The 22,311-nt window shown below is 35.9% G+C and overlaps 1 protein-coding gene across 2 annotated transcripts in view; it reads left to right on the top strand.

The window, feature by feature from the left end:
• Positions 1-3,676: 3,676 nt before the first annotated feature.
• LOC121410150 (alpha-aminoadipic semialdehyde synthase, mitochondrial-like) overlaps positions 3,677-22,311 on the top strand; it is a 33,878-nt gene continuing 15,243 nt past the window's right edge. The window contains exons 1-11 of one of the 2 annotated variants that reach the window (XM_041602046.1): positions 3,677-3,911; positions 8,891-9,229; positions 9,868-10,044; positions 11,422-11,574; positions 12,561-12,707; positions 13,989-14,067; positions 14,693-14,820; positions 15,529-15,924; positions 18,509-18,568; positions 19,347-19,420; positions 20,313-20,431. In XM_041602046.1, the coding sequence (XP_041457980.1) occupies positions 8,978-9,229; positions 9,868-10,044; positions 11,422-11,574; positions 12,561-12,707; positions 13,989-14,067; positions 14,693-14,820; positions 15,529-15,924; positions 18,509-18,568; positions 19,347-19,420; positions 20,313-20,431 (1,585 nt within the window). In that variant the 5' untranslated portion in view covers positions 3,677-3,911; positions 8,891-8,977. Of the gene's footprint in view, positions 4,119-8,890; positions 9,230-9,867; positions 10,045-11,421; positions 11,575-12,560; positions 12,708-13,988; positions 14,068-14,692; positions 14,821-15,528; positions 15,925-18,508; positions 18,569-19,346; positions 19,421-20,312; positions 20,432-22,311 lie in introns of both variants that reach the window. The other variant, XM_041602045.1, reaches the window with a different exon arrangement.

Here is a 22,311-nt window from a genome sequence, read left to right as displayed (position 1 = left end):
TGAACGAGTCAGTTACATCCAAACATGCCAAATGAGAGAGTCGATGTTGTCACTCACTCACTATTTCTTATCTTTTTTATTGTTTGAATTATACAATAGTCAATTTTTACTAATTTGACGATTAGGACCTCCTTGCCTGAAGCACAAAATGTTCAAATAATGCATGGAATACCACGTGTTCAGGGAGGAATGAAACTTCATTTCACATGACAATTACGAGAAAATAAAAATATTTCATATAATAACATACAAAAGAATTAGTGAGTGAGTGATGTCATCAGTTCCTCATTTGCATACCGACCGAGATGTGCATATAGCTGTTTTGTGAAATGAAGCGAAACTTTAAAATGCCATAACTTTCTTATTTTAATCCGATTTTGATGAAATTTTAAGTGTTATATTTGTTGAATTTTTCTCTTTTTATTCAAATCAAGTTTTTGTTGGGGTGGACTTGTCCTTTAAGTTTTGGATTTGTGACGCCATAAACGAGCAGCTGCCCCATTATATTCTGTAATATAAAATGCATATTAAATTTAAAAAGTTTGGAAATCTGACTTTGATCGATAATCCCTCTTCGGTTTTAGTGAATATCAATGTTTAATTTATACCAATGAATAGATCATTTAGTTCTCTTTAAAATGATACCCTACATGATATCATTACGGTATGTAGTGCCTTGAAATTTGGGGCAAGGTCAAAATTCAAAAGTTGCAAAATGATGCAGTATTGAGAGTCATTGTTCTCCCCCCCCCCCCGTATAGTGATAAGTGAGTTTATCAGCGGTTTCTTTTGTTTTCATGCACCTTAACCCTAAAAAGACTGGGCTATTTTGGAGGCTAGAAAAACTGGGCCCAAAAGGCACCCCCCCCCCCTAAGATCTCGGCCTTTGGTCGTCCGATCGCAACCAAATTTGGCACACACATCCTTTGTCATGTCCTCTAAAAGAAAGCATAGTCAAAATACTGATATTCTTTGTATTTTTTAATATATGCATAATTAATTATGCGAATATGCAAATTTTTATCAAAAAATTGAATTTTTCATACTTTGGTACCTATTGTGGTCCATAAATTCCCGTTTCGAGGTTTTCAGCTGTAAGAAGAGGTTGTTTATCATGGAATTGTGTTATTTCGTGCTTGAATTATTAGATATGCTTATGCAAATTAGTAATGACTAAATATGCAAATAAGTACTCTGCACGCGTTATGTAGAGAAATACAACATTTGGCATGTTTTATTGCATTACACTCTCTTGCAATGAGCCAAAGCAATCTTGGAAAATAAACAAGTGATGTGTTACAAGTCATGTACACTAGCTGGTGAAAACAAAGCATAAGACATATCACATAATTTATGCAAATTATATTCATAATTAATTATGTGAATATGCAAATTTTTATCAAAAAATTGAATTTTTCATATTTTGGTACTTATTGCGGTCCATAAATTCCTGTTTCAAGGTTTTCAGCTGTAAGAAGAGGTTGTTTATCATGGAATTGTGTTGTTTCATGCTTGAATTATTAGATATGCTTATGCAAATTAGTAATTACTAAATATGCAAATAAGTACTCCGCATGCGTTAGGTAGAGAAATACAATAATTGGCATGTTTTATTGCAGTACTTTTCTTATGTTTTTCTTTTATTTTAATTTCTTATGTATTTCTTTATTTTTTTTTATGCAATGTTTTTCATTATTTTCATATCCTAGAACTGCTACTTGAATTCACAAGTGACATAATATAGAAAGAAACAAATAAAAATGTAGTTAGAAAACAATGTGTATAACATTCATTCAAATACACACATACGAATACAAATTTCAATTTCTTAAGTGACATGTGATACGAAAATGTTACGTAACTCCGCAACCGCGGCATGGGGGTATACAAATTTGGTATCAAAAGTTGCGCAAAACTCAAGAAAAAAAAGTCATGAAATGGCGGCGCGAACGCTTCATGCGCAAAAAAAGTTATCGCGATTTATGTACAGGGGGGCCTAAAAGGCCCCCCCCAGTCTTTTTAGGGTTAACATCAACATTATGGAATCAAACACACCTCTGCACAAGCAAACACAACAAACATGCATGGGTATTTCACACCGCAACTCAGGCCATGTTATCTCATGCATGCACAGATCCATCACTATAAACCACAACAAAACATCAAAATGAAAAGAGCAGGGGCTTGATTTTAATAGACTTTCATCTCTATTGACACAAAGAAAAGAATCATGTTCTTTATTGACCATTCATGACTATTTCTGCTCGTTTTGCAGCTTTTCAATTCAAACCTCATCCAACGCTTTTGAATAAAATTTGGGGTTGGGAGAAATTAATGGCCAAACTCAGATTTCCAAACTTTTTTGAGGGGTTTATATAGGCCTATGTGTGTGTGGGTGAGTTTGTTTATTTTGTTTGATCGAGCGTCTTTGGAACGTTGATCCATGATTTTGCCTCCCACCTCATCTGAAAAATGAATCGACCCCCCCCCCTTTATCCATGTAGTTTGAATCGTTTTAAAGCATCTTCATAATTTGAATAACTTTTAAACACAGGCACACAATATTGTAAAACAGGGCGGACTCGATATATATTTATGTTAAGTCAGAAATTGGTAATTTTTTTTTCTATTAACTAAATATTTAGAGCTTTTTATTGCACTTTTTTTACATTTCATTTTCATGTGGAAGTCCCATTTTAAATTATGTTGGATATAAACTCCTAAAATCTTTAAAGCCTCAACGTAAAGCAGTTCTGATTCGCCAATATAAGACTAAAAAACGGTGCATTTAAAACAAAATAAATGTTTCGTTCATTGTCATGCACTTAGTTTCATATGATCACTGTCTGTCCATTCTAAAATAAATCATCTAATACATTTTGTAATATTGATAATCAGTTTGTAAATTTCTGTTTTCATGTAACGTGAGATCATCAACATATTCAAAATAAGGCAATAATTTTTCTTGACAAGCACCATTAAAACATAATAAAAAATAAAATGGGTCCCGTTTCGTGCCTTGGGGCACTCCGACATGGGTGGTTACATATTCCAAAAACTTATTTTGATATTTTACGCACTTTGATCTGTGTTCTAAAATAAAACTAACGATCCAATCAACAATGAACGGTCTAACTCTCAAATCCATTATTTTTTTTTTTTAGTGTAATAAAAAGGGAAAGTGGAAGTGGAAGGGGGATGTGACACCATCACCCCACCTAATGAATATTCATGATGACGTGCATATATTTTAGAAAATATTGCTTAACTTAAAATTTCAATAACTTCGTTATTTGTTATCCGATTTCGATGACATTTTCAGCATTTTGCTTTGTGAATTGGGTGAATTTCACTATAAATCCCTATAGGCCCTAAATATAAATGTTTTCAGCCGGGATTATCCCTATGGATGAAACTATTTCCCGCTCTGCACCCCTTTGGCGAAAGCTGGATCAACTTTCCCCTGTGTCAAGGTCGAAATTATATTTCAGACTTTTTGTCTCTCTACCGTATGTCTTTTGAAATATTTTGAAGATTCTCTTTATTTTCCGGTCTTTTTCGTCAAAACTCATCCTATTAGTACCTTGCTTTGTTTACAATAAAAGAGGCGGTTATGAGGTGTGTAGGTGTATTCAGCTTATGATTGGTTAAATAGCTCTAGCTAGCTAGCTGCGGCGCGGCATGTGCGATGTGCATGGTATACATTGGAGGATCTACAGCATTGTGACCCTGTTCGTGCGGTTCCCGGATTCTGTTTTTTGTGTGCAGATTTTCTATATTTAAAACGGTCATTCGAATTAAAGAGCTCGAGCAATCGGGCTTCCTAACTTTGTCAGTCTCAGTGACTTAATCTTCTCCATCATCTGCGACTCGGTTCGACATCAGATACAGAAGATTTCCGCAACGGTACGGTACGGTACGGCAAAAGCTGTGGCTGTATCTTCCGTCCGGGTGGTTTAGCCTACATGTACGGTACTGTACTGGTACCGTACTGTACATCGTCTTCTAATTTTCTATATCTTGATCTTCTATGCCAGGTTGAGGTTCATAGATTTAAATCAGAGGACAGGGAAAAGGTGGTAGCTTTGCAGATCGATCTGTTATAATATATTAAAGGTGTAAGTGTGCAATTTTTTTTAACTTGCTTACTGTATCTCTTTACACTAAGTTAGGACTAGCATGACTAGGACCATGTAGGACTCGGAGCCCATTCATGATGATTATTTAGTAAATTGGCCTAGATCTAGGACCTAGTCATCATCATGATCATGAATGGGCTCTAGTCCTAAACTTACTGCCAGGCGTGTGCAATTACAGGGCCTAAGTACCGGCTTGACAAGTACCAGCATGACTGGCCAGGAGGCTTCTTTTTTGTTCTAGAGAGTAAAAGTCATTTAATAACGTAAGGTTACTCTCAACGAAGCCAGGAATCCTTATCCATTCACGTGCGTGTAGCCTGTAGGCAGCCAAAACCTGAAACTTTCGCCCCCGAGATTTCTACTTTCCTTCTAAAAGATCTAGCCCTAAGGCTAAATCATGTACATGACTACATCGGATGCAACTTCATTTCCGACATTTCTGCGCCATCGATTTTATTTTTAAAGAAGAATTATCAAAGAAATAAGAAGAATTCATCAAAAAAATAAGAAAAATATGACAAGACGAAGAAACTTGGGCAATCCTGTATTTTAGGGGTCTAAATTATTTTAGGTTGCTAACTTCAGGCAACAGCTCCACGACCGTTGTTAACTTGTAGTTGTAGGTCTATTTCAGTAGTGCGTACGTACGTGCCGGGTATGGCTGGCCGTTAATGCCATTATTATAGGACTACTAGTCTAGTATACAGATAGGCTACATGCCTATGTAGTAAAGTTGTATTTACCAATGGGGTATCATGCGATATATAGGGGCCGGGGGGGGGGGGGGTGGTATACCCATAAGTGCTCAGATATACCCCCTATTATGCCCCAAATAATAAAAACCCCGAAAACCAAGGCGTGCTGTATGGCATTATATTTCTTCATTGCATACCCCCCCCAGCCCGGCCATGACTAGTCCCGGGTCACGTGACAGGTATACTGTTATTCTATTTCTATACCCCCCCCAGCCCCTATATATCGCATAATACCCCATTGGTAAATACAACTTTACATCTATAGGCGTGTAGCTGTATACTAGTAGTCCTATAATAATGGCATTAACGGCCCACCATACCCAGCACTACTGAATTACCGGCGTTAACAGTGGTCGGAGCTGTTGCCTGAAGTTAGCAACCGAAAATAATTTAGACCCCTAAAATACAGGATTGCCGAAACTTGCCCGATGTTTATGCCGCCATCTTGTTTCCTTTTGTTCTTCGCCAACGTTACCCGACGCACGCATCTGTAACGTTGGCGAAGAACAATAGGCCTTGGGCCTAGTAAGAGAGGGCTAAATAAGCCTAAGTTACCTCAGGTGAGGGTTTGTATAGGCTCCACTTCACTACCGCTACCCTTAGACAGGAATAACCATCGTTTCTGGGGATTTATTCAACAATTTCTGACATTTTACTGTAATCCCCATTCACCGACGGTAAAGTGTCCGTGTGGGCTCCCATTTGTTATAACACCAGCACTTTTGTCCGACCAGAGTCCAAAGTTAGGGGTTATAAAACACATCGAGGTTACAATCTAAGGATATGTAAACTACAAATTAAAAATATTTAATTATTCAATTTTAAAATACTTTAAACGATATAGATGAAAATTATACTTTACCAATGTTTATTTGGGAAAAGCACAGCTAATCGATCCAAATTAAGGCAGCCAAACTATGAAATATTTACAGACGAACGGAGAGGGCGTCAACAATATACGAATGTGATATCGATATTGCATTCCACCAGCACACCTACAAGGCAATAATACGATACGAAACACTCACGAAGACAAACGATAATAGTTATAATCGCGATATATTGTGACATTAATGATAATGACGTCATTCAAGATGGCAACTTGCAAGAAAAACCATCAGGACTTGCCTTAGATGACAGATTTCTCAATCATCCAGTGGATTTTTTTTCAATAACTCCGGTCCAAGGTATGCAATTACTTAAATTATTTGTATTTCCCTGATAATGTATATCATTAAACAGTAAATTTCGCTCAAAAAACAGTTTAAAATCGCGATCTATAAAATGCTAGTTCACTATACGTTGTCTGTGGCCACGGACCCCCAACCTCTTCAGTCTATGTATGGTGAGTGGAGCCAACGTAGTTCAGCGGAACAACCAATATACAGAGACTGAAGCTTTTGGTCTACGCTACCCTCCGCTCTGCTTATCCGGACCCTCTGGGAACAAATACTTGCTCTCTCTCAAAAAAAGACCCAAAATATCAAATGTATTGCTGTACACATGTGTGACCAAATTATTTCCAAACACTCCTCTGAACATGTTTTTCTCTGTGTGCAAAATAACCCCCTAAGGGCCCCTATACAAGTTTTTCGTGGGCTTCATTTACACATTTTGGCTCCTAAACAAGTCGCCAGAATATGATCCCTAAAAAAAGTTTTGTCTTGGGGCCCAAAAATTTGACTTTTCAGAAACGAGGAGGAAGAAGCCCCCGGGAAAAATCTTGGGGAAAAAAATACCCTAAATACCCTACTACTTGTAGTCTTAAAAAAAAGCTTTGGAAAAAAATACCCTACATGTAAATACGTTTGACGCCATGATTGACCAGTCTTTCAAAACCACCCTTTTAAAAAAAATCTGTGTTTTTGATTCCGTTAACAAGTGCATGCGCGGCCTGCGTCCCAAACTGAAAAACACCCCTTTAAACATGTTTTTGGGGTCACGCATGTGTACAGCATATTTGACTGGCCCTCCCGGGTGATTTACCTTTTTATGTCAGCTTGTCATTTATTCTGGTACAAATTTCTGTATTTATGTAGATCTAGACTATATCTCCTTGTTTGAATCATAGATTTTTATCTTCTCAAATGATTGAGAACTACAACTACATGTAGCTCTAGGGAATTACAGTAAACTTGAAACAGAAATCTTTGTCAAGTGGATCCAAAAGAGGTTAAGTTTTTGGTATTAAAATAATACAGTAGCAGGATGGACTGGATTTGGAGGGCAAAAGTTTGCTCACCATAATATGATCTAGAGTGTAAGATAAAAATTTTAGTATTATGTTCGTTCGTAAGAGTAATTGAGCACAAAATCTCATAAAAATTTGAGCAAATGTGAATTACGAAAAACTGGGACCTGTCACGTCTCTGCAAAAAAAAAGGGCCTGTCACTATTAGATTGGGAACAATGATGCCCCATTTCTGCTGCTCTCTTTCATTTAACACATGTGGTTAGGGTGCTTTTCGAGACCCAATGGTCGCGCATGGTATCCACTCGTGAATGGAAGTGGCCCCCCCGGGTAATATCATCTCAAAGTCGTATCCTGAAAATGATCTACATGTATGTAAGGACGTCTCCTTATTCATCTCTGTCATGCTCAATATTTCATCATAAACCAATCTTTAAGGTTTTACTTTGCTTTGAGCAATCAATAAAATCTTCTTTTTAGAACAAAATTTAGCTCAAAATTGGTCTCCAGAATGTTTCCTCTGGTAAAACAAGATTGTTTTGTGGGATCCAGCAAGAGATTGTTATTTTTGATGGAGAATTATCGCATGCAGGCAGCTTTGTGTTGCAATAGCCCTTACCTCTTTTAAATTCTATTGTATTTTCCAAAGAGCTTTTAAAAGTAATCAGAATTTTCAGAATAACTTTATATCAATATGTTATCTTGCGCACAGATATATTCATGCATTTTTTCCCCCACATTTTTAGCTCTGTCATCATGCATGCTCTGAAAGTTGCAAGAAAAGAGAAAAGAATTTTCAGAATACAGATTTTGTTGTAACTCTGAAGATACTGGAATATTTGAAAGAAAATTTACTGAATATGGCCCCTGGGTTTTAAATGAAATCTGTGTGTATGGTTAACATTGCTAATAGAGACTTTGAGTGTGATTGGCTGCTGAGCCATGTCAACTATTTGCCATAATAATGACAAAATTGCTATAGTTGTTACTCTTTATGAAATGGATAGCAGATGTCACGTTTGTGGGTCACTGTGTGCCTTCTTTGATTTAAATCACGCCTACACTGTATGCTCAGACTAGGAGCAATGCACTGACCAATACCATGATAGAATTTATTTTCTAAGATTAATTACATGGGGGTACTCCCATGATTACACCCTTTCATTAGTTTGATTGCATTGACCCCCCTTCCTACGCTCTTATATCCAGGCTTTTCTCCCCCCCCCCCCCTCTCATTTCTCATTTTATGCTCAAGCCATCTCTATTTCACACCATTAGTCAATAGATGAATGTATGAAAAAAAAAATACAAGTGGACTCCCAGATGAATCCAAAAGGGTTTTACATGTACATGTAATCATCGCCGACATGACTTGAGTGTTTGGGAGAAGGATTTGATGATAGGTGGACCAACCAGACTTGCCAACCAGAAGCAAAGTACTTTTTCACGTTTGACATTAAAAAGGCATGATACAGAATTGTTCAGAAGTGTTGGCGAAGTAAATGATGATACTGGGTTTTGTCAAATTTTTGCTTTCAAGCTTTTAATCACATTAGGATGACAAACATGCATAACAGACTTATTATTATGTGTAATTGAATTTTAAGCCCTTTGCAAATTTATACATATGCTTTGATTTCACTATCGTTTGGGCTAATACTTTTGTGGCCTCATCCCTGTGCTCTGAAGTCCTGAAATTGTGAGCAAGGCAGAAATAATTAAGTGTTGAATGATTTTTGGAAAAAGTTTCAATAACAGTTTCCTCTTTTTTTATACTTGTTCTTTTGTCTGTTTCATTATTACAGGGATGTCAAATGTTGGTGGATACTGTGCAGTGAGCAACAATTAGCCTGTTTTTTCTTCAAACCAACCAGTATTGTATTTGTTTTACAATGTGGCGTGTAAAGCCACTCGCCGTTGGTTCTCTACCTTCACTATTGTCTCAAGTGGGACTATGTCGTCACGCAAGTGCAGCAGTAGCAGCAGGGAAAGGGAAGCAGCGAATAATGGCTATCAGAAGAGAGGATTATGGATCACAATGGGAAAGAAGAGCACCTCTCAATCCATTACATGTCAAATCATTGGTTGATCAAGGTGTCAAAGTACTTGTGCAACCGTCTAACAGACGTGCATACCCATTACAGGTAAGAATATATCCAGGGGTTCTTTCACTATAATGTCAAATGTGATATCAACTCATGCTTCAATCTCTAATTGCTGCTTATGCAATGCTGTTTATCATTAGTGGAAGTGTGCTACATGTACACATGTATCTAATTTTTATTAATGAGTTCATAGTTCATGCCGGGGGGGGGGGGGGGGGGTGTCCACTTCCATTGGAAATTGGAGAGCATCCATGAGAATCATCCTGAAAAAAAGCACCCCAGACAATGGGAGGCTGGTAGGACATGCTTAACATTAATTTTGTGCAGATGTCCTAGATTTGCACCTCCTAAACAAGGATTTCATCAGTCTGCAAATTACATACTCTTTTATGTTTGTCTATTAGGCTATCATGATTTAGTGTTTTGGTTTTTTTTTTTTTTTTTTTTTGGGGGGGGGGCGTTTTTTACACTTGTTCAATATCTACCCGTTTCATACAGTGTTGTCCACTTGTCAATGACAGTGACCCATGTACCCCCCCCCCCCCTGTGTTTATGTGTTGAATATCATTTACACTTTGGCTTTGACTTCAAATTGTTAACACTTTTTAATTTTCAGGGAACAGTCTGGCTAAATATAAATTTGAATATAATTGTTATTATTTGTTGTGTTTGATCAGGATTATGAGAGAAGTGGTGCAATCATCCAAGAAGATATAAATGAAGCATCTCTTATCATGGGTGTTAAGCAGGTTCCAATCCCTCGTCTAATTCCAAGCAAGACTTATTGCTTCTTCTCACATACCATCAAAGCACAGACAGAAAACATGCCTATGTTAGATCAGCTGCTCGAAAAGGTATGCATTCATTTCGTTTTTTCTTCATATTGTCCATGACCATCTTACGTGAAAAATGCAAATATGATATATTTGATAAAGTTTTTGTGTCTGGTGAAATAAGGATATTAAAGAGAGTCCAAGTTTACATGTAATTGCCAAAATTATTAGTTTTTAATTAAATTCTGATCAAATCAGTTCTCAGAATTCCATTTGAGTAATAGCAGTTTTAGCAATATAAATGCTGTATATTTTCTTTAGGTAAATGATGAGATAAGTATTACTGTAAACACTGTGTAAACAATGTGGTTGTAGAATTTGGTAGGTTTTTGATAGGGGTCCATAAACGCGATTGTGTTTTCCCCATAACATGACAATAAACTAACATGAAAGAAGACTACATGTTGTCTGTTGAGCCTCTGAAATTCATTAGCAGGGTAAATTTATGAATTGCTTTGTAATGGAGCACAATCTTACCAGTCAATTTGCATTGTCCGTTGCTATGTCAGTAGAGTGGTCATGAAAGACAGTTCTTGATTGGCTTCTACCATATTGATAAAGAAATTTATTGAGATGCAAAGGGCAATCTTACATGACTTTGTAGCTTGTCGGTGTAGACTTTCTGTATCAAACCCTATCACTTAAGACTATGAATTTTGTAGATTTTATAACCTTGAAACAAAATCTCGAAAATAATGATAATAATAATAGCAAGAGGCCTGGAAAAGTTGCTTATAATTCATTTCTTATTGAAATGGTAGGTTAGAATGCCAAATTTCAGAATATAGGATCTGCTTTCTCTGTATCCAATTGATAACCAATTATTGCAACATTATTGATGAATTATTTTATTATTTTTACTGTTCACTAAGACAACAATGCAATCATAGTCAAATGATTGCATTAAAACAGTGGTGTGTAGTAACATATTGGGAAGATACTGCTTTTATGAAATTCAGTTAAGAGGGAAGAGGGTAACAATATGACAAATTATCTACATTTAAATGAAAATAAACAATAATGAACAGTGCTTGCTAAGGAAGGCCACATTTTGATCCAAAGGACAGAGATTTTTTTCATTGAGTGTCAATTTGGAGTTCTTTATCCACAAAGATAAATTGTCCTCATTAATTCCATATATATAGACAATGTTTCTGAATAGGTTATCTTCTGTCAATATTTCCTTAAAATACTGATTTCATATTGTATACCTTCATCCACTATGACAAGTTGATTGTATAGCAGTACAAATTACTGGGTAAACCAAATATATTTTTCTCGTTCTTGCCACATTATGGGATATTGAAAATAAGTTCAGAATTTTTAGGCAAATTAGCAAAATATTATTTTATACCAAGTTCACGTGAAATGTTTTTTTCAAATATTTTTTTTTTGAAGAATATACGGCTTGTGGATTATGAAAAGATTGTAGATGAAAACGGCAAACGAATGGTGGCTTTTGGAAAGTTTGCTGGTATTGCAGGGATGATCAACATTCTACATGGAATAGGACTCAGACTTCTAGCTTTAGGCCACCACACACCATTCATCGTAAGTAAATACATATTCATTGTAAATATGATGGGAACTCAGAAAATAAGTAATAAAAAGCAAATTTAAGTAGTATGATTGTATGATAATCTGAATAATTGAAAGTAAAGACTTGTAAAGATCGTATTCTTGAATGAATTAGACTTTGTAGTAATTTACCTTCCTTCATTTCGACATCAGTTTTGGTCAAACACCAGTATGATAATTGTTCTAGACAAGAGTGAAAAGGATAGGATACATGATTAGATTTTTTGTTGGAAGGAATTTGATAATGTACCTGAGATGAAATTCTGCAGTAAATAGTTTTCATTATTTAGACAATTTTTTTCTTTTTACATTGGGGCAATTGCTTTATTTTGGGAGTTGTTTCATTCATTAGAAGGGATCCTTGTTACCCAACAAGTTAATATGCAGTACATGCAAATATTCTGCTATTGTAGAATGTTGATTTTCTATTTGGATAAATTTTAGGAATGATTTGGGCTGCACTTGTATATTTCCTGTCCTGTTTGTAATGTACCATTGTAACTGAATTGTCAGTAAAAGGCCACCACACATCTTTCAGTTATTCTAATACCTGAATTTGGAATAAAATGATGTATGGTACATTTGTTGTGAAGATCAAAACCTGGAACATGCTACTCTCCAAAGTTATTATTCATAATTTGAACTCTAACTAAATGTCTATTCCTATTACCCCATCATTGATATAAAATTAAGTTGCATCCTATTGGTAATGACATCATAGCAATCATATGATAACCCAATGTGGTCATTACTTCAAATGAAAGGCTTGTCAAGTATCTAACTTTGATATTAGTACTTTTGATAGTTATCCTCATATCAGATCATCCTAATTGTTTATATGATTAAGTAAGATGCAGAATGCTATGTAATCTAATATCAGATTATGTAAGAGTCATCTGGTATGCAGAGGCATTTAGAATGATAGAGTTTTAAAATGTTCTTATGATATTGTTCTCCAGCATATAGCAGCTGCACATAATTACAGGAATAGTAGCATGGCAAGACAAGCAATCAGAGATGCAGGATATGAGATCTCATTAGGTTTGATGCCAAAGTCAGTTGGTCCTCTTACATTTGTCTTCATGGGATCAGGAAATGTATCACAAGTAAGTTTTTATTGCACTCTATGATCACCAGGCTACTATATCAGTTATTCCCTTTTTCAAAAGATAACATTTAAATCTTTTGCAATTGTGGTATATGAAAGAGTTCCATTATTGTCTCACCTGCATAGAGTGAGACTTCAGCTGCTGGTTTTCTGATGTCGGCAGAGTCAACATCAAAATCTTAACCAAGGTAAGTTTTGAAATGTCATCGTAACTTGGAAAGTGTATGGACCTAGATCTTGAAACTTTTACAAGGGTAATGAACTATCATTGATCGTCTTGCATGGGTTTCGGGTCACATGAACACGGTCAAGGACATTTCTGGTCAATGAACTTTGACCACATTTTGGGTATCAATAATGAAATCTTAATCAAGATTAAAGTTGATATAAGAAGGAAATAAATATCCATAAATTTGGTATCTAAGCAAGCCTCGTCCTTTATAACCTCTTCATTGACATACTAAATCACAAAATCTTCTGGCTTCTTGAAATCCTCAATTGAAATGCCCCAAACTGGCCTCTTCCATGAGCTTGAAAACTCCACATGGTACAGTGTAAATGGGCCAGTTTGCGTGATGCCACATCATGGCATTAGAAAATTGATGTCCCCTACTGTACACAGAAAACAATGCAAGAATTATGGAGAAACTTTGTAATGAGTTTTTATATGCCCGTCTGGACGGGACGTATCTTGGTATCACGCTCGGTGTCCGTCCGTCCGTTAAGTTCTTCTTGTAAACGCGATAACTTCAGTTTAACTTAACCTAGGCTCATATAATTTGGTATGTATGATACTAGCATGAATCCCAGGAAGTGTATTGATTTTGAAGTAAAAAAGTCAAAGGTCAAGGTCATAGTGACCTATTTTCATCTTACCCTTCTGCAGTCCTTGTAAACCGATAACTTCAGTTCAACTTAACCAAGGCTCATATAATTTAGTGTGTATGATACTAGCATAGATTCCAGGAAGCCTAATGATTTTAAGGTCAAAAGGTCCCACTATGTTTTCATCTTACCCTTCTGAAGTCCTTGTAAACGCGATAACTTTAGTTTAATGTAAGCTATGCTCATATAATTTGGTTTGTATGATATTAGCATGGATCCCAGGAAGCCTATTTGATTTTGAGGTAAAAAGGTCAAAGGTGAAGCCACAACCTTCTACTTTTCTTGCTTGACCAATGGCTCCATTTTCCTTGTTACAGGCGGGCGTATTATGTGCTCACCTTAGCGATACTCTTGTTGACTGATATAATTGATTTCTTTCATTATAATTTGGTAGGGAGCAAAGGAGATGATTGATGAGCTACCTGTTGAATATGTTGAGCCACAGGACCTGAAAGAAGTTGCACAACATGGAGGTATAGGATTAATAATCTTTTTACATTATTCATTTTTTACAGGGATATCTGACTGTGAATATGGTACACTATAAAGCAATTTTTTTCTCTACCAAACTAACATTTGAAAAAAAATATACACATACCTGGTATTTAAAACATTAATGTTCTAGATCAAGTGTTGTTAATTTGAGAGATATGCAATATTGATGTTTTCTATCAAACAACCATGGCTGATATTGCATTTTTGTAAAGTGCATGAAATCTGGTGATAAAGCACTTTATTTTGAAAAAAAAAAACTAATCAGGAGAAATGAAAAACTTGGCTGTCATAGGTTATTATCGATTGAGATATTCTTATTTATGACTTATGGCAACAATAATTTGAGATAAAGATCTGGGATTCAGACCTGATTTCAGATGATAGATTATATGGTCGTTAAAAATGAAAAATTAAATTATCAAAGTAAGATATTATTTGTATCGATGTTGGTAATGGCAATATGTGTTACATACTCTACTTAATGATGTTGCATGACAGGAATTCTTGGCTATGCAAAAGGGCAAGGAACATAAAAGCATATGTGAGGTAACAAAATAATGCACTTTATTGATGATGTTGTGATATTGCCAATACCCTAAACAGATACAAGGAAGATCTATGCAACTGTAGTGAACAGAAAACATCATTTAGTGAGGAAGGATGGAGGAGAGTTTGAAGCAGCTGAATATGACGCATATCCAGACAGATATAAATCAGTCTTCAATGAAGAGGTGAGCTTAATATACCACTTTATTAGATCTTACAGTGGACAAATATGAGTTTGGCTAAAGCCCAGTGTACACTATGCGACGTATTTGCACTAAGATCTGATTGCAACAAAATTGCAAACTGAGCCAACCTACAATGCTGTGCAGCTGCAATTTGATCTGTTGCAGACCAAATGTCAGACATTTGACATGTCACATTTTTCTCCGATTTTATAATTTTAGCCAATTAGATTTGTCCTAAATGATGATGTCATGACCAATTTCCTTTGCCACTAAAAACACATAGACAGGGACTACTGGCCAAAATCACAGTTGTTGTTCAGGCCTTACTGCACTGCGTTTGACCCGGTCACATGATTAGGTTGTTGCACTGGATCTCCATGCGACTCAACATTGTAAATTGGAAAATGACGTCTTATTTGACTGGTCTAATTTGGTGTAACTGCTCCAGAGCTGAAGTTGAGCAATGATAATTGGTTAAGGTTAGATCTCAAATTTTACTACTTTTAATATAGAGATTGAGATTGTTATCTTGTTTCACCATATAATAGGTTGCACTTGGCTTGTCATAATTGTCTTGCTTATCTTACACAGCATTCATTATACTTTAGTTTACAACCAATCAGCTTTATTGATATATTTGTTGATATTTTGTTCTTTTATTTATTGCTATTTTTATGGAAATATATGTAAAATATATTCCTTTTGTAGATTGGTCCATGGGCATCATGTATCATTAATGGTATCTTCTGGGATGTAAAGCATCCTCGTTTCTTGACCAACATGGACACCCAGACCCTCTTAGGTCCAGTGGCTGTTCCACCAACGTCCAATGAGCCAGGTTGTCCTACTCTCCCTCATCGTCTTCTAGCTATCTGTGACATCACAGCAGATCCAGGTGGTTCTATTGAGTTTATGACAGAGTGTACCACCATTGAGTCACCATTTTGCCTGTATGATGCTGATCATCGCCACCAACACTTCAAATCCTTACGGTTCTCTGGTGATGGAGTCTTGGTGTGTTCTATCGATAACATGCCAGCTCAGTTGCCTCGTGAAGCAACAGACTTCTTTGGTGGTCTCTTGTTTCCTCTTGTTCCTGAACTGGTAAGATATTGTGACATTCATTTTAAGTGCTTTATTAAAATTGCCACTCCAGGGCCCCATAACCAAGGCCCCGAGGCCACCAAAAATTTAGGGAAACTATTATTGCAAAATCAAGATTTGGTGGCCCAAATCGGGCAACCAAATATTTTAAAGTAGCGCATATTTTCTCCCGATTTTGCACAAATTTAATCAAATTTCTGCTGCGCAAATTGCATGCCAGCGAGCTATAATGTGCCTTTTTATTTGATTTACACACATACACACACACAGAACATACAGTCAAGACAGTACCGTAATCAAGCCATGTGCAGCCACTGCCTACATCCTACATATATAGCCCACAGCGCCACCACATACGCAGTGCAAATACTGTGATATAAAATGTGGCTCCTCATAAATCTTCCAATAAGGCATGATATTTTCCCAACTAAAATCGGAATTCCGATTTTTTTTGCAATTTTTTGTTCAGATTTTGTCTCACCTGCAAAGCAGAGTGAGACTATAGGCGGCGCTTTTCAAACGGCAGAGATTGCGGCGGCGGCGTCAACACCAAATCTTAACCAAAGGTCAAGTTTTTGAAATGACAGCATAACTTAGTCAGTATATGAACCTGAAACTTGGCCATAAGAAATATGGGCCCTGGGCCGTATTCCATACACGAGATAAGCATGCTTAAGTTAAAATATCTGAGCATTTTGTCTTATTTTCTGTCTAATACAAAATTCTTAGCCAAAACGAGTAGTCCATAAAAAAATGACTAAGAATTTTTTCTTCGAATTTGGCTAAGAATGGCTGAGCATCTTTTCTTGATACTGCAGTCTGTATTTCATGAATACAACATGGCTAAGAATTTTGCCCTAACTTTAAGACAGTTGTGTGTTGTCTTAATTATTTTAGTTTAAAGGCATTTTCGGCCCACGCCTTTTCTTTATCCTGAAACGTAATACGTGAATTAAGCGTGGGTCTTAAGATCTTTTCCCTTTCTCTTATTTCTGCTATTAGCATAATTTTCTCTCCTTCAGTAAAATTTGCCTTCCTCTTTTTCTCAGCCTCCATCTTGATATTTGTTAGGATGCGATTTTTGCTTTAACATATAAAGCGCATACCCGGTGGACTTTTTACTGCAGAGCAGCTGTTACGTTCACGACAAAAGTTGCGTGACGTTGCAATTTTCTCATGACGTCATAGGATTTGAGTCTTTTGCTTAGATATTTCGTCTGACTTGAGAAAAATGTCTTAAACTTTATAGAATATCGTTAGGAAAGATATCTTAGATGAGAAAAATGCTAATACAAATTGAAGACAAAAATAAAGAATAGAACATAACATTTTAATAAACGGAACATGTCTGAAAAGTATAAACAGAGTCATTGGTATTTATACAGTTAGGATGTCAACTTAAATTTCAAGATTGTAGTTACATAAGATTACAAGGTGTGAATTAATTGTTAAATGGAGTGAAGTAAAAAAATTGCTCAAAAAGCTTATCTTAATACAAATTGCTCAAATTTAAGCAAAAACCTTACCTCGTTTATGGAATACGGGCCCAGGTGATGTTTTTTTTTTATAAACCAGAAAATAGTGTAATGTTTAACAATATTGATGGCAGGCTAATGGCCAGAAATGTTGTGGTTTGCTAAGGAATATTAATGTATAGTATACAAATGATGCACGCACATGATTTCATTATGCAATCAATCGTCACACGAGTTGAGGCTCTGTTCAATCTATTGCACAAAGCTTTTAAACTGAGTGCAATGCATTGAAGGCAGCCTCAACAAAATTGGATAGGTCGCATAATGGATGAATGAAGACGTGCATCATTCAGGTTATACAAGGGGGGGGGGAACAAAAGAAGATGGAATTAAATTGTATTTGCCTTGTCTGGCAACTCATTTTCTCTGACAACATGATTATTTTTCCAATGTATGAAAGCAATTAATTGTTTTCATTCTTTTGTGACGTGCTTTGATTCATGAAACTGAGTGTGCACTGTCAGCCTTTTTTGTAATTTCAATATTTTTTAAAATACTTTTTGGGTCACCACCAAAAGCGTTAATGTGGAGCCTTGCCATAACACAAATATTTGCAATTGGATTTCAAATATGAGAGGATAATTGTGATTGGCTCCTTAACAGTGTTTTGAGAAAAATATACATGCAGCAATGATCTTGATTGGACATTACCATTTAGCGGTTGTGGGAACCTTTGTGCTACGTAACTCGGTAATTGTGTGAACAAGAAAACAGATCCTTTAAATTAAAAAGACCATTGAAGACTGCCAAAGGAACTGTATGTTACATTGCAAATCATGCACTATCATCACATTGATCATTCATATTATCATAAGATTATACATTAGTTGGGCTCTTTTTATTTCCTGTACAGTGCATATCAACAGATGGATGTTATTTTCAGTGAGTGATTATAGTGATTTGGAATATTTACTGTCAAGTATCATTAGTATATTCAAGATTTGTTGTCTTTTTCTATGTTTTTTTTTTGCTCTGGATCTGGTGAGTTATATTTCAGCAAATACTTCTCTTTTAAGTATCAAATATCAATATGTTTTATATTTTTTCAGTTGACATCAGATGCCACCAAACCTGTCGAAGAAGAAAATTTCTCCAGGGTTATAAATGATGTAAGTTTGATTTCTTCTTAATTATTTATTAGCCATCAAACAGTGAAAGAAAATTTATTAAATTCGGGGGGGGGGGGGGGTAATCAAACCACCCTTGATATATTCTGCATCCATTCTGCCCTTTAAACATTTTTTTCAACTGCGCTGCTCCCTGAATTTTTGCTTTCAAGTCTTGCACATCTTTTGAGACAAAATTTGTGAAGCCTTGGTTTGCTTTGCGGAAATTAAGCAACATTTTATAAGTTCATTTCTGACCCAAAATTGCTCCAAAACATGTTAAAAAAAGTAATTATTTCAGAAAAAAATTGACCATACAGCCTGGTGGAGTGTATTGCATGTTATTATTTCAATTTTTGCAGTCCTAGTGCGATCGGTGGCAAAAGTGTGAAATGCACCACTAATGGAATGTGTATTCAAAACCGCTTAAGTGAGACCAATGAAACTTTTATATGTAGAAGTTAGAAAATGCGCTTTTTAGTTACATACATATTTGTATTTGCTTTGAATTGTAAATAACATTGATGATTTTCATTATTATCTTAATAATGATGATGAGGGTAGATGATTTCTGACGGGGACTTTTCTAAACTATGTTACTAGACTGAATAATCAATAGACAACTGAGAGGACTACTAAATTACGATAAGGACACAATTTCTTTTCATCTAAAAACAAAGTCACTATTGTTATGATTGTTATGATGTTATCTATTATTATCTGAGATCTTATACTCTGTTTATACAGTTGAGTATTTCTATTATAATATCTATTTTGTCAGGCAATCATATGCTCTAATGGCAGATTAACAGAAGGTTATCAATACATACAAGATCTACGGGACAAGAGGGATCCGTACGTATACAACAACCTTTTATTATTACCTATGCTGATGTATTCACTCAATACACTCCTTTTGAAATGTTATTCCTTAGATGTTTGATTTGTCATGAAAATCTTATCTGCAGCTTACAGATGTGAATACCAATTTCTGACTTCTACTCAGAAAATTAGAATATATATTCAATAAATGAAAAATAAGTCAGAAAATTCCTGGAGCTAGCAGGCTATGAACTTGTTATCTACTGATAGCTGGTCAGCGGCTCTACCATCAGGCTATTAGTGGTCCATGGCACACTAACGATGAAATAAGAACATATCCTCAGTACCTCTGATTTAAGTCTGACTTTCATTCATAGTCTGCCATGGACAATGGAATCTTAAAGGCATGCTGGGAGAAGTTTACTGATGTAAATAGATTTCTGGATCGCACCCAGTGTTTTAGATTGTTTTCCTAGCAACCTTAAAGGGGAATGAAACCTTTGGAACAAGTATGCTTGTGTCGAAACAGAAAAATCAAAGAATAAGAAAAAATAAATTTTGAGAAAAATCGGACAAATAATGAGAAAGTTATGAGCATTTGAATATTGCAATCACTAATGGTATAGAGATTCTCCCATTAGCAATGCGACAAGGATGTGTTAAATCTCATAGAATCATTGTTTTCTCACTTTCTTCACCAAATATATAAATAATTAGCTTTTTTGTGACTATATATTTTATTTAATTGAACTGAGTGATTTCCAACAAGTAAGTTTGCTATTAAAGAGTGGATTTTTTTCTATTAATTATTTGATGGATTGTTTGTTTGAATAATTGATTGAGTGGTTGATTGATTTTTTTGGATATTTCATCACCAAATGTATTATGGTTTTGCTTTTGTATGATACTATGATTGATATAATAGGAAGATGCCAGTGGATATGGCTACAGCAGAGAACAAGGTTCTTATATTAGGTTCGGGTATGATGGTACCTCCAGTAATTGACTACCTAACCAGAGATAAGAGTCTAGCTTGTACTGTAGGTAAGTTATCTTTATCTATCCATCCCATGTGAAGACCTCCCTTTCAATATTTTCTTTTCAATTGTCTTCCTGCATGATTTAACACCACGGTCACAGTTGTAATGATATAATGCAGGGCTGGTCAAATAAAACTTTGTAATTATTATTTCTCAATTTTTTTGTCTCACCTGCGAAGCAAAGTGAGACTATAGGCGCCGCTTTTCCGACGGCGGCGGCGTCAACATCAAATCTTAACCTGAGGTTAAGTTTTTGAAATGACATCATAACTTAGAAAGTATATGGACCTAGTTAATAAGACTTGGCCGTAAGGTTAATCAAGTATTACTGAACATCCTATTAGAGTTTCATGTCACATGACCAAGGTCAAAGGTCATTTAGGGTCAATGAACTTAGACCATGTTGGAGGAATCAACATCGAAATCTTAACCTGAGGTTAAGTTTTTGAAATGTCATCATAACTTAGAAAATATATGGACCTAGTTCATGAAACTTGGACATAAGGTTAATCAAGTATCAATGAACATCCTGCATGAGTTTCACGTCACATGACCAAGGTCAAAGGTCATTTAGGGTCATGAACTTTGGACGTATTGGGGATATCTGTTGAATTCCCATCATAACTTTGAAAGTTTATGGATCTGATTCATGAAACTTGGACATAATAGTAATCAAGCATCACTGAACATTTTGTGCAAGTTTCAGGTCACATGATCAAGGTCAAAGGTCATTTAGGGTCAATGAACTTTGGCCGAATTGGGGATATCTGTTGAATTCCCATCATAACTTTGAAAGTTTATGGATCTGATTCATGAAACTTGGACATAATAGTAATCAAGCATCACTGAACATTTTGTGCAAGTTTCAGGTCTCATGATTAAGGTCAAAGGTCATTTAGGGTCAATGAACTTTGGCCGAATCGGGGGTATCTGTTGAATTACCATCATAACTTTGAAAGTTTATGGATCTGATTCATGAAACTTGGACATAATAGTAATCAAGCATCACTGAACATTTTGTGCAAGTTTCAGGTCACATGATCAAGGTCAAAGGTCATTTAGGGTCAATGAACTTTGGCCGAATTGGGGATATCTGTTGAATTCCCATCATAACTTTGAAAGTTTATGGATCTGATTCATGAAACTTGGACATAATAGTAATCAAGCATCACTGAACATTTTGTGCAAGTTTCAGGTCTCATGATTAAGGTCAAAGGTCATTTAGGGTCAATGAACTTTGGCCGAATCGGGGGTATCTGTTGAATTACCATCATAACTTTGAAAGTTTATTGGTCTAGTTCGTTAAACTTGGACATTAGAGTAACCAAGTATCACTGAACATCCTGTGCGTGTTTCAGGTCACATGTCCAAGGTCAAAGGTCAATGAACTTTAGCCGAATTGGGTGTATCTGTTGAATTACCATCATAACTTTGAAAGTTTATGGATCTGATTCATGAAACTTGTACATAAGAGTAATCAAGTATCACTGAACATCCTGTTCCAGTTTCAGGTCACATGATCAAGGTCAAAGGTCATGTAAGGTCAATGAACTTTGGCCATGTTGGGGTTTTTTGTTGAATAACCATCATATCTCTGTAAGTTTATTGGTCTAGTTCATAAAAAGAGGACATAAGAGTAACCATGTATCACTGAACATCTTGTGCGAGTTAGAGTAGTATGCAAAGTCAGCACTGCTGCTATATTGAACCGCGTGATGCAGGTGAGACGGCCAGAGGCATTCCACTTGTTTATTTTTTTGGGAGGGGGGGCTTGTCAGATACCCTGTAGGGAAATTTGTGACAGCTTTTGGAGTAACATTTTTTTTTAAACCAAGTGAACTCCCTGTAAAAATTGCAGGCCTTCAGGCGTGATTGAAGTCACTA

Source organism: Lytechinus variegatus, chromosome 3, assembly GCF_018143015.1.
Source record: "Lytechinus variegatus isolate NC3 chromosome 3, Lvar_3.0, whole genome shotgun sequence".
Lineage (NCBI taxonomy): Eukaryota > Metazoa > Echinodermata > Echinoidea > Temnopleuroida > Toxopneustidae > Lytechinus > Lytechinus variegatus.
This window is presented reverse-complemented; position numbering and strand designations above follow the sequence as displayed.